We start from the raw sequence: 13928 nt of genomic DNA, 5'->3' as shown, positions 1-13928 counted from the left end.
TGTTGCAGTAGAAAACCTGCCTGCCAGAATGCTGGTCCCTAACCTATTAAGGTGCAAGCCATCTCTCTTGTAGAATTCATGCTTACCATAAAATATACCCCAGTGATCCAAGAACTTAAATCCTTGCTTCCTGCACCAGTTCCCCAACCACACGTTCAAGTCCATTATCTCCCTGTTTCTGGCCACACTAGCCCGAGGAACTGGAAGCAAACCGGAGATAACCACCTTGGACGTCCTGCTTTTCAGCCTTCTTCCTAGTTCTCCGAAGTCTCGCTGTAGTATGTTCCTCCTCTTCTTCCCGACATCATTTGTGCCGACATGTACCACCACCTGTGGCTCTTCACCCTCATCCTTGCGGATTTCCTGCACTCTGTCCGCGATGTCTTTCACTCTAGCACCAGGAAAGCAACACACCATCCTTAAATCCCGTCTGCTGCCACATTTTGAGATGAACTACAGCCTAATTTTTACATCCATTCGAATGGATGCATAGCATCAGTGTAATACCTTGTCCAAAAGATCTCACTTCCAATAGTTTGTGCTTACAAAGTGCTGCACTGGATTGTTGGCCTAGATAGAGTCATAGAGATGTACAGCATGGAAACAGACCCTTCGGTCCAACCCATCCATGCCGGCCCCCAACCCAATCTAGTCCCACCTGCCAGCACACTGCCCATATCCCTCCAAACCCTTCCTATTCATTTGCCCATCCAAATGCCTCTTAAATTTGCAATTGTACCAGCCTCCACCACTTCCTTTGGCAGCCCATTCCATACATGAACCACCCTCTGTGTGAAAGCATTGCCCCTTAGGTCCATTTTATATCTTTCCCCTCTCACCCTAAACCTATGCCCTCTAGTTCTGGACTCCCCGACCCCTTGGGAAAAGACTTTGTCTATTTATCCTATCCATACCCCTCATAATTTTGTAAACCTCTATAAGGTAATCCCTCAGCCTCCGACACTCCAGGGAAAACAGCCCCAGCCCATTCAGCCTCTCCCCATAGCTCAAATCCTCCAATCCTGGTAACAGTGGCCTAACCAGTGTCCTGTACTATAGCAACATGACGTCCCAACTCCTGTACTCAATACTCTGACCAATAAAGGAAAGCATACCAAACGCCGCCTTCACTATCCTATTTACCTGCGACTTCACTTTCAAGGAGCTATGAACCTGCACTTCAAGGTCTCTCTGTTCAGCAACACTCTCTAGGACTTTACCATTAAGTGTATAAGTCCTGCTAAGATTTGTTTCCCAAAATGCAGCACCTTGCATTTATCTGAATTAAGCTCCATCTGCCAATTCTCGGCCCATTGGCCCTGTTGTAATCTGAGGTAACCTTCTTCGTTGTCCACTACACCTCCAATTTTGGTATCATCTGCAAACTTACTACCTCTCATGCTCGCCTCCAAATCATTTATGTAAATGACAAAAAGTAGAGGACCCATTACTGATCCTTTTGGCACTCCACTGGTTCACAGGCCTCCAGTTTGAAAGACAATCCTCCACCACCACCCTCTGCCTTCCAGCTTTCAGCCAGTTCTGTATCCAAATGGCAAGTTCTCCCTGTATTCCATGAGATCTAACCTTGCTCACCAGTCTCCCATGGGGAACCTTGACAAACGCCTTACTAAAGTCCATATAGATCACATCTACCACTCTGCCCTCATCAATCCTTTGTTACTACTTCAAAAAAACTCAATCAAGTTTGTGAGCCATGATTTCCCATGCACAAAGCCATGTTGACTATCCCTAATCAGTCCTTGCCTTTCTAAATACGTGTACATCCCATCTTCGGCTAAAGTCCCTAAAGTGAGATTAAAGCATAAAATCTTCTGACTGAAGTAGCTGTACTGAGCCATAGCCATAGGTGACACATGCAATATTGGAGATTGAAGTTTTTTTACACGCGATTTTTTGGAAGAGGAACCGCATTTAATTGACCCCTAATGTGAAATGAGATAAGTATAGGCTAACCCCATTGACACTCTACCTGATGTTCCTGGAGACAGGTCTCTTCATGAGTGACCTGTACTAAATTTGGAAACAGCTCATTCTGCAATATCTGCAGAAGAGTTACTTAGGCACTATGAGCAAGAACATCTTGCTTTTCCTGATCGATGTCCTCATTTGCTGTTTAAACTGTACAAATAGGAATTTTGAATATGTGTGAAAAGATTATGAAACTATGATCCGCTGGCTAATTAATAGATCTTTGCAGGGATTCGTACGTTGTTTGATGCATAGCTGATTTCTGTGGTTCAGTATGAGCAGAGTAATTTGAGTTAGCCAGACATCTCAATTATCATAGTTGTCCAGATTGATAGCCAACATATTTTGCCAGTTTGAAGTTGTTTATTTTTAATTCTGGACAGAGATCTTTGATAAAACTGAGTTGAATCTGAATGGTGCAGTATTAAATTGCAGGCTGATCTTGTTTTGCTTTACACTGTTCTATCAAAAAAATGTTTTAACTTGTATTCTATTGGAAATTTAGTTAAACCAGGGCAAGTGTGTTAGCTTTCAGGTTTTTTTTTTGGATCGTAATCACTGAAATATGTGCTAAGATGCCTCTCGGATGATGTTTAAACTTGGTTATGTTTTCTCTAACACATTTGTATAGTGTTTGAAATCTAGGAATTATAACTTCTGTTAAATCATTCTGCCTTCTGATTTTCTAGTGTTTCTTTGGATTCTTGAGGTACTCTAATTGTACAGGAAAGTGTGTTCAGTAGCCTAGTTTTCTTGCTTGAAACTCTGGCAATGATTGTTATAAAAATATTGGGATAGGAAAATCTGAAATATCAGATTCTTAACTTTTATTCTTTTCAATTGCATTAATTTCAGCACTGCATTACTTAATTAATTATCCTAGATATGTACTCATTTGTTTTGAATCAATTTGTTTGATTTTTCAATAGTCAGATCAGTTTCATGGAGATAGAATGTTCAGTGATTAGAACCTTTGAGTGTTTTAGATGTTACTGAAATTGTTGTTTTGATTTTGCTCAAGTGAATGTAATTTGTGTATGGCAGGGAAATCAAGTTCACATGAAAAGTAATAAGGGTTTGACACATGAGCAAAAGACAAACAATTACAGAAATGCTAGTTCAGTAGTAAGGCTAAAAAAAAATTTGAATTAAGAAGGTCTGATGGCTGTTCCAAAAGGTTTGTGTTTCTTTTTTGTAAATGGTCTGGAGTTATGAATTCTGGCAGTAATACTGATGAAACCAAATTGAGGTTTGTGACAGGATACAAGCAGGCCAACAGCTAAACTGTTGCAGTTTAAAATGAGAGAAAATGTGAAGTAATGTATGTTATCAGTACAAATAGATAAAATAAAATGAGAACAATTTTAAAAGGTATCTTTGTATGCTCAACCACAGCTATTAAAAAATAAGGCCAGTGTAAACTGGTCTCTAGAAAGAAAAATCAAAACAAAACCCGAATATATATTTTTTTAAATTGTGGTATAATTTTAGTAAAGGATTAATTTTGAAGTAAGGTTGCCAACCTGTCCTTGCTGCATTTTGTACAAAGGTACTTTTTTGAACCAACATAAATGTGTAATCTACTGAACAATCTTGAGATTGGTTTAGAAAGGTTCCATTGATTGGAAGGATCTAAAATCAATGGAAAAGTTAGTGTAGCTTCACTGACTTGATACCAGGACTGAAAGATTAGTTATGCAAAGAGATTTGAGAAGCTGATTTTCTCTTACTTTCGAAGATTTTGTTTTGTATCTTTTAATAAAATATCATGTGGAGTAATAGATGTATATTTTATGTTTATGTAATAATTGCTATTATTTTTTAAAAATGCAAATTTTTAGTTGGTCAGTCTCAAGGACAGACCTTTAATTTTGTGCCACAGCACTACCAACGTAGATGGTATTACAGTTATACCTTTTTTTTAGATTAGATTAGATTCCCTACAGTGTGGAAATAGGCCCTTCGGCCCAACAAGCCCACACCGACCCTCTGAAGAGCAACCCACGCAGTCCCATTTCCCTCTGACTAATGAACCTAACACTATGGGCAATTTAGCACAGCCAATTCACCTGACCTGCACATCTTTGGACTGTGGGAGGAAACCAGAGCACACAGACACTTGGAGAACATGCAAACTCCACACAGTCGCCCAAGGCTGGATTCGAGCCTGGGGCGACAGCAGTGAGGCAGCAGTGTTAACCACTGAGCCACCTTACCTGTTAAAAGTAATAGAAGCTTGTGTTGCCATAAAGAAGAATTTGCATTGTCAACGCATCTATTCATCCTATTGGAACTTTGCAGGTCATCCTGGTTTTCTTTTAAAAGTAGCCTATTTTAGGCCCAAATGAGAGGTCGGATAGGGCACTGATACATTGACACCTGTAAGTCTAGCACTAACGTGAGCTTGGATTATGGCCACGGGTCTCTGAAGTGAGATGTGAAAGCACAACTATCTGATTCAGTAGGAAGAGTGCTGAAATGAAGCAAATCTGGGTCATAATTTTTGTTACTATAAGCATTCTTTGTTTTAGCCGGCACTCTTGATAAACTGACAAATTATAATTCTCATACCGTGAAGTTTACAGTATTATAGTTATTATAGTCTCCAGTTATTATAGTTTTTAAAGTTTAATTACCTCAATGTAAATATACTTGTAATTCAATTGAATATTCACACAAAATATCAACAGTTGATTCAATTTTGAGTCAACTTCTCAAATACTGTGATCTACCACAGGGTCTGGGTAGTCATTTGAGAGTACATGTGAGAAAGATCTCTGCCAGTAACTTTTATTTAAGGCATGGTTGCATTTTATTTGTGATTCATGCTATAAATAAACTATAACAGTGATGTATTACGTTTCCATTACTTAGCATGTCTTTTTACATTGATTATGTGCATCTCTTGATTGTCTAGAACATTTAATCAACTGGCACACTCCTAGTCCTATAGGTGCCAGTTAATTAAAAAGAAGGCAGTACTTTGGAATTATTACAAAAATGAAACAAAAGCATTTAATTTGTATCAAGTCTGAAGAATTTGAGTACAGTATTTTACATGTTTTTCTTGGTTTGAGAAATTCTGTTTACTATTCGCAGCCAGAGTGGAGTGATAGTATTGCAGTACAGTATCTAAGAATTAATATTGGCTTAATCTGCCTCAGATATTTAAAAAAATATATTTTGGGGAGAAGTTGAGAGGAGATGATGCCATAGTAGTAATGTTATAACCTAAAAGTTTAGGCTAATGATATAGGAACACTGATTCAAATCCCACTTTGGCAGCTGATAGAATATGAACTCAGTAAATAAATCTGGGGTACAAAGCTAACCTCAGTAATGATGATCGTGAAAGTATAATTATTGTTAAATTAAAACTATTCATTAATGTCCTTTTTTTGAAAGAGAGAAATTGGTCATTCTTACCTGGTGTAACGTTTGTATGATTCCTGACCCAGCAATGTATGACTATTGTGCTTTCTGAAACCACCGAGCAAACCATTAAGCTTAAGGGGAATTATGGATAGGTGGTAAATGCTCACCTTGCCAGTGATGCCCAAATCCCATGAAAAATGGAGTTTAAAAAATGGAATGGACTTGAATGAGTATCATTATTAAGGATGTAATTTGAATCAAGTTACTGACGAGTCAGTTATTTGATGTAAATTAAACTAATATTACATTTGGGGGTAAAAACAGTTTATAATGTTTGCGTCCAATCTTTGAAAATGAACCTCTGGTGAAAGACTTGATTGCAGTAGGCCTACACAGTTGATTTTGCATTATTATGGAGCATCGAGCAAATTACAAGTATATTCAACTGGCCCGTGTATTAAACATCTGTTAAAATCTTTGTGCCATTCACAGCATTGCTTACCTTTTGTAAACTTTCCTCCTGGACTCATACCCCTCTATACTAGGATAAATGACTGCTTCCTGGAACAAACTTGAAGAGAATAGATAATTTAAATTGAGCCTGATAGGTGCTGGACCATTGAATGTCTGCAAGGTCGTAGTTTTCCCATAGCGTGTTACAAATTTCAATAATTCTGATTCAGCAAACTATGATCTTTTATCAGCAAGGAGCAGCACTGTCTTAGTGTGATCTGGAGGCAGAAGAGATGGTGCATGAATCACTTTTTTAAAAAAAATTAGGTGACTGTTGAATGCAAGTTGTTTGAAATTTCTATCAGCCGGTGCTTTTTCTGTTGTCTAGAAACACTGCCTTCTGTCATTGTAGCTTTGCAGGACACAAGTTACAAGTAAAAGCAAGGAGGGCTGGATCATAATGTTTTTATGGCCAACTTGGATCATTTTGTAATTTGTTCCTTTACTCAACTCCATTTAATTCAGTTTTAGAAGATTTATCCTTGCACTATACCTTGAATGTAATAATTTAGATATTGTAAAGTTATCTTGCTGGTAAATGATTATTATTTATCATGGACACACCTTCTTATTGTGATGTTTTTATGCATCACATTGACCAGTATTTTGGTTCTACATTTGTTGAATAATTTTACCCCTAGCACGAATGTACAGTTCTACACAACTAATCAGTTTTAGAATTTCGGGTGGACAATCCAGCTGTTAAGACTTGCTTGCAATATTGTATGTGGTAAATATATAATAGGAGAAAATTCAGTTCACTTGAGAAATAGCATGAGTATTATCAGCTTATTGGAAAACTGATCTCCATAGTCTTAGTACTTTGGTATCTTGGTTTAATTTGTTGTAGCTTATTACCAACAGTTAACAAATATGTTAAATTTTCAGGGTTGCACGAAAATGTTTAGAGATAACTCTGCCATGAGAAAGCATTTGCATACCCACGGCCCCCGAGTACATGTTTGTGCTGAGTGCGGAAAAGCTTTTGTGGAGAGTTCAAAACTGAAGCGACATCAGCTTGTTCATACTGGTGAAAAACCATTCCAGGTAAAACCTCTTAACTATTGTCAGCTTTCTTCTAACTGATAATTTAATTGTCAGTATAGAATTTTATGCATTGGTGGATATAGTGTTTAGAAATTGTGAAGAGATGTTATTCCTGATAATTACAAAAGTAAGCAATTCAACATTGCCTCTGTATTTGAACAACCTGAAGATTTCAAACAAGTAAAAGTTCAAACATATGATTTGTTCTGTTACACTGCGAAAGCTCCTGAAAGTTTTACTGATTTAGCAAATCAATACGTTGACAGAAATTGAACTAGACCATATAAATATTGAGACCACAAGATCAGGGCCGAGGCTCAAACGTCTGCAGTGAGTAACTCTGTTGCTGACTCGCCAAAGCCCATCCAGCATTTGCAAGGCACAAGTCAGGAGCATGATGAGATATTTCCCACTTGCTTGGATGAGTGCAGTTCTAACAGCACTTATGAAGCTTGACACGATCCACTGTCCCTGTACAACCGACGTTCAGTGGTAGCATTGTATGCAGTCTGCAAGATGTACCACAGAAATTCATCAAGGTTCCTTTACAGCATTTTTCAAGTTCATTACCATCGCAATCTAAAAGGACAAGATGTATGGAGCACTACCACCAGCAAGTTTCCCTCCAAGCCACTCAGTGACTTGAAAGTATGTCTGTGTTCCTTCAGTATCACTAATTCCAAACCAGGAAATTATTCCCTCACAGTATTGTTGATGTACATATGGCAAATAAATTGCAATGGTTTAAGAAGGCAGCTCACCGTCATCTTATCGAACAGATGAGCAACAAATGTTAGTCCAGCCAGGACATGAATGAATAAATATCATTTTAAACTTTTTTCAATATAAATCCAGTTCAATTCTAGTGACTTAACTGTAGATCATGCTAAAAAAGTTCTCCTCTGTCACAACTACTGGCTTGATGGACTTTGTGTAGCAAGGGCACTTTTTCTACTTTTAGATATCTTTTTCCCCACGTAGTAACAATATTAAGCTGAAAATGTCATTACCTCAGTATGTCAGAAATTTTAAATTGAATGTTGGATAATGCTGTGTATTTGAAGATCATTTTGTCACATCAAGAGACCTGGACATGGGCCTGTCAAAGATCGATGAGCCCAGTGTCTCTGCTCAGCAAAGGTCCTGTGACATTGACTTGCCCACTTTCAATTAATTTGTTAGTATGTGCAAATGCGTATGGTGGAACTTACAATCTGCTTGTGCAACACTCTGACTTGGGCATCAAATCTCAGAGGATTTGAAATGGCTGTACAGTTATAAGGTATTCTACAAGCATTTGTAACATAAAATAGAGAATTTTCCATTTAGGGTGTTCAACCCATGAAACAGTAATCCATACCTATCCTGTTTCTTCCTAGTCTGTCAAATTTAAGCCTGAGGTATAATTTATTTTTAATTTATGTTCTGTGTGTTTTCTTTTGTTTTAATAGAAACCATGCGAATCTCTTTCTGCCAGTAAAATGTAATTTTTTTTGTTTTCTTTTGAACCAGTGTACGTTTGAAGGATGTGGAAAGCGCTTCTCACTGGACTTCAATTTACGCACTCATGTGCGAATCCATACTGGAGACAGGCCCTATGTTTGTCCTTTTGATGGATGTAACAAGAAGTTTGCCCAGTCAACTAATCTGAAGTCTCACATCTTAACACATGCCAAGGCCAAAAACAACCAATAGATTTCTCCAGGAGGGAAGAACCTTGTCCTTAACAGGGCATTATATGACCATATTTGGGCATAATGTTGACCTTCCCTTTGTATATTTCTAGAGAAGAATTTTAAATAACTCTTGCATAATAAAAAAAAGACTTGTTTTGATAAAGTAGTCAAAAAGTTGGAGATGATGATGCTAGGATGCTCTTCCTGTTTTTGTCCTGTTTTCCTGTTTCAATAACACCTAGGTGTTTTCTAACCAACACATTTACTCGGGGGGGAGAAGATGCCCTGATGAACTTGCATTTATCAAACGTCTACCTGACAGTGCTAAAAATTGGACTTACTTCAGCATTCGTATATATATATATATGAGACACTCTCTCCCAGTGCTTAGAGCAATTCACATTTTTAATTTTGTATTTTCCAGGTGTGCATATTGTACACTCATTTGGATATGCTAGTAATGCAGATGCTATGTGATTTTTTTGAAATTTGAATTTTTTGCTTGCAATAGTTTCTTCAGAATCATAGAGTTGGCAGTAACTGTACTACATGCATATTTCAGAGTTATTTCCTGTATAAAGTTTTGAGATTTTTTTGTTTGCAATCTTAATTTGGTTGTATTCTTTGATGTTAACTCATTTTGTATAATTGTATTGTATACTGTAATGAAATCATGTAGTATAAAAATTATAGTACCGTGATTCAATGGTGTTAATCAACTTAAAACCGTTTTAGTCACACTGTTTATTTTTTGAAATGTACTGCCGGATGCTAAAGTCTAATGTAATTTCTATTAGAGCCTGTTTTCAGTTGTGTTATGCAAAAAAAAAAGCAATGCTCGGTTCCATTAGTAGATGTATTGTGCAGGCACTGACCTTTTATTAACACCTGTTAATATGTACATCCCATGTACTAGATAAAGGCCAACAATAAAGTTGTGGTCCTGAAGCAAGCACTTGTTAGAAAGTGATTTGCAGAGCATTGTGATTCTCCTACTTTAAATCTAACATGAGAAGCTGTTTTTCATTAAATAATCTGTAAGAAAATGTAAACAGGACATACCTATAGTAAGAATTTGTGTGTAGAACACTAATGGAGATTATAGTTTCCTGTGCAACTTAATCCTGATCTTACTTAGCTTATCCACTTTGCTGCAAATGTTGGAGTGTTTTTGAAATTCTCAAACACTGGTAACTATATTCGGGTGGAAAAGGTGTGACTCCAGGTGAAACTCCTCTGTGCGGTTGAAATTGTAAGTGCTGTAGGTTGACTTTGAAAATAAATTGTTTCTGTTTTTAAGTGCTCGGGAAGGTTTTGTATTAGATATTAACTACATTTACGTCTTTTTATTAGTCATGATTCCATGTAAAACAAACAAAATTGTTGTAAGGTAACGTGATCAAGAACAACTATTTTCTTAACTTCCCAAGCAATTTGAGATATTGCTCTTTTAAAGAATTATATCCGTATAGAATATAAATTTATTTGGCTTCAGAATTTTTCTTTTAGGTGAAAAGATTATTTTAAAAAGTCACCGACATATTTCCCATCACATTGCTAATGTGGGTTAGTTTCTTTTTTCAAATGAGATGGAGTGTGCATCTTCTCTGAAAGAACTTGGAAGGAAGTTTGTAAGATCTCTTCTAGGGATGATGCACAAAGTCTATTTTAATGAACGAGGGTAAGTTACTAGTTTTAATAAGTCTCTACATAGAGAGGAGCAACTCTACTGTTTAGAAAAGACCAAGAAATAAATAGTGCCCAATATAATACAACTTTTTTCTCCTTTACTGAATCTTTTGCAAAAGTTGTTCTAAAAAAAAAAGTTCAAATTAAATATTTAATCAGAATTTTTATTTAAAATTTCTGTCCATATTTGAATATGGCACTTATTTCCAGGATTGCTACTATGGATAGATTAGCAATGATTAGTACCTTTATATATTATAAGAGCTGTTAATTTAGAAAAAAAAATGAAGAGCTGCTCCTTTCTCATGCTATTTTCATTATTGGTCGTGTCTGTGTGATTTCATTATCTTTGAGTGAATTGCTATGAAATTGACATGTATATAGTATGCATTTTTTACTTGCAGTTGCTTCAAAGAAATTGTTCATGTTCTACCATGAATTTGATATTTAATGTAAAATAAATAGCCATTTGTGCATCCAGGAGCAGACTTTTGTATGCAAGAATTTCCTAATTGATAAAAATAAATACAGGAACTTTTAAAAAGGAAGTCCTGATGAATTGGCCAGATAAGTCATTTAAAGAGCAGAAGGCATGCCTTACAAACCGCTCTGAATCAGCAGGAAAGATCATAAACTCCACTCTTAAGTTTCTTTCTTTGGCACAGGTGTTTGAAACGAGCAATATTCCATTGCATTGGTAAGCTTGATAACTTCTAGGTTTTTATATTCACTGTTACACAATATTTCTTAATGAGCTCTTAGAGAGTCATTCATAGAATTATTTTCAAATAACATTGATTTGATTTGCCTTGAATAAATTTGTACTTTCTTTAATTATTTGTGTTTTGTTCCTATTTGGTGCCTTCTGATTGGTATATTCCAGATGATTTGTTGGGCATGCTGCAGTCCATTTTTGCTCTTTTTGAAAGGTAAATAAGTAACAGGAAAACGATTGCGTTGGATGACTGGCAGAGCTGTTTATTGGAGTCTGCATGACATTACTGCCTCTGTTAAGAACCCTGATATCAGAGACCCCCACCCCCCTGCAATAATGCAGGGATTCGAACAAACAGCTCTGCCAACCATCCAACCCAAACTATGGGTACGTGGATGACACCTTCGTCATCACTAAACAAATTAGAGGAAACCTTCAAGACCATCAATAATACCCTTACTGGCATAAAATTCACTGAAGAGGAAAACGACAACAAACTGCCATTCCTAGATGTCAACAGTAGAGTGAACAGCTAATGGGGAACTTCAAACCAGCGTCTACAGGAAAACAACACATTGAACTACAGAAGCAATCATCCCAACATCCACAAACGAAGCTGCGTCAGAATATTATTTCAACAAGTCAACACACACTGCATTACAGAGGAACTACGCGGAGCAGAGGAAAATCACCTATACCGTGTATTCAAAAGTAATGGGTACCCAATGAACACAGTCTGCCGATTTCTCAGCAACAAACCCAAACAAACAGACAAAACACTTCCAGACACCCTAGCCACTCTTCCCTACATCAAAGACATCTCGGAAATGACTGCCAGACTACTTGGACCCCTTGGCATCATGGTAGCCCACAAACCCACCAACATACTAAAACAGCAGCTAAAGAACTTGAAAAACCCTATACACACAAGCAAACTAATGTCACTTACAAAATACCTTGCAAGAGCTGTAACAAATACTACATTGGACAAACAGACAGAAAACTAGCCACCAGGATACGGGAACACCAACTAGCAACAAAACGACATGACCCCACTCTCACTGGTATCCTTACATACAGATGAGGAAGGACACCACTGACTAGGACAACACCTCAATCCTAGGACAAGCCAAACAGCGAGACACACGAGAATTCCTAGAAGCATGGTATCCAACAAACACATCGAGTTAGACACCATCTACCACCCCCTGAGAAAAAGAACAGGAAATGACATCACCAACCCAAAGAAATCCAAACATTTAAATAGAAAGCAGGAATTATCAGCAGTGCTTCGCCTGGAGGTCCACTGAAGATGGTACCTAGTAGGGTGATGAAACATCTGGAAACGAACCTTCCAGTTCAGTGAGCAAACCTCCATCCACTGTAGTGACTCTTTACTTTCAACGTCTGTATGTTTTGTGCAATTAAAAGTGTATCTACAGTCAGTAGTGGAAAGTACCCACCCAGCAGAATTATGTAAATTGCAATTGATGGCTTTTATTTTACATCAAGGAACCGAGGGACTATTGGGCACAACAACACTAAAACTGAAAAGAATATTGAAAGACTTGATGAATCTAGCCTTTTTACCTTTTAATGATTGTTTCTTTAAAAATCTGACTAAAGATTTGTGGGAGTAAGATTTAAAATGTTGAGTTCCTATGAAAGAATTAGAGCCATAGAGACTATGTAATTACAATAAATAGAATTGTGCATGAGCATAAAGTGCAAATGCATTGACCATATTATTGCTAATAAATCTCTGCACAGAGAGGAGCAACTCTTTACTGTTTAGAAAAGACCAAGAAATAAATAGTGCTCAATATAATGCAACTTTTTTCTCCTTTACTGAATACTTTGCAAAAATTCATTATACAGTATTACATATACAGATAAGTAATACTGTAAGTAATAAGAAATATTTATTTGTTGTTATTTCTGGATAATTACCTATGGGAAGGGATCCCCAACCCCCATCCGTTGTCCAGGAACTGGCAATGCAAGCATTAAGTCAGTGAAAAGGAATTTGAAAACTTTGTGATATGATCTTAAGTTGAGGAATGTAGAATGTTTATCAGGAAGAATGGTTGAAGCAGAAGAATCGTTAAGGTGCAGGTTACTTATGAGATTGAATGAGAAAGCCGGATCCCTGAAGTTGGAGCAGTTCAAGAAATAAGTGGAAATCACTTTAATAAAGTGCGCTATGATAAAATATTGCTAGATGCTGCCATGAGTTTTGATTGTCAAACTACACATATCTCTTGTTACCTTGTTAATTTAACATAAGTATGCCAGACTTTTTGAGCTGGTGATTAGTATGAGATATTAAAATTCTGTACTGTTGAAGAAGGTATTACTAAGAATACATGAGAATTTCCAAGAAATTAAGAAAATACCTGGATTGGAGGTTAAAAAGTCAGGGATAATTTTGAGGAATACATATTGAAGATAGTGGGAAGGATATACTGTAATCAGGCTTGACGATCTTGCTGGGATTCAGAGTGGAAGATGCAATAAAGATTCAACTTGAATATAGACTTGTTCAGTGTAATTGTTGTCATAACAAAGTTAAAAATCACACAACACCAGATTATCGTCCAACAGATTTAATTGGAAGCACACTAGCTTTCGGAGCAATGCTCCTTCATCTACCACCTGATGAAGGAGCATCGCTCCGAAAGCTAGTGTGCTTCCAATTAAACCTGTTGGACTATAACCTGGTGCTGTGTGATTTTTAACTTTGTACACCCCAGTCCAACACTGGCATCTCCAAATCATGGCTGTCATAACACATTGCATGGAAATATTGGGAAATGATTTTTTTAAACATAAAGCAGAGCAACAGAAAACCAAGTATAAGCTCCCATGTCAAGTTAGTAAGAGAACAGGTTGGGCTTATATAAAACTCTCGAACTCTTTGC

At 37.0% G+C, this 13928-nt stretch overlaps 1 protein-coding gene across 1 annotated transcript in view; it reads left to right on the top strand.

The window, feature by feature from the left end:
- yy1a (YY1 transcription factor a) overlaps window positions 1-9902 on the top strand; it is a 51238-nt gene extending 41336 nt beyond the window's left edge. Inside the window, exons 4-5 of the mRNA XM_043697421.1 lie at window positions 6769-6927; window positions 8440-9902. Coding sequence (XP_043553356.1) covers window positions 6769-6927; window positions 8440-8622 — 342 coding nt within the window. The 3' untranslated portion in view covers window positions 8623-9902. The remainder of the gene's footprint in view (window positions 1-6768; window positions 6928-8439) is intronic.
- Window positions 9903-13928: the final 4026 nt, after the last annotated feature.

Source organism: Chiloscyllium plagiosum, chromosome 10 (genome assembly GCF_004010195.1).
Source record: "Chiloscyllium plagiosum isolate BGI_BamShark_2017 chromosome 10, ASM401019v2, whole genome shotgun sequence".
Lineage (NCBI taxonomy): Eukaryota > Metazoa > Chordata > Chondrichthyes > Orectolobiformes > Hemiscylliidae > Chiloscyllium > Chiloscyllium plagiosum.
Note: the sequence above shows the minus strand (reverse complement) of the source record. Positions and strands in the feature narration are given on the sequence as shown.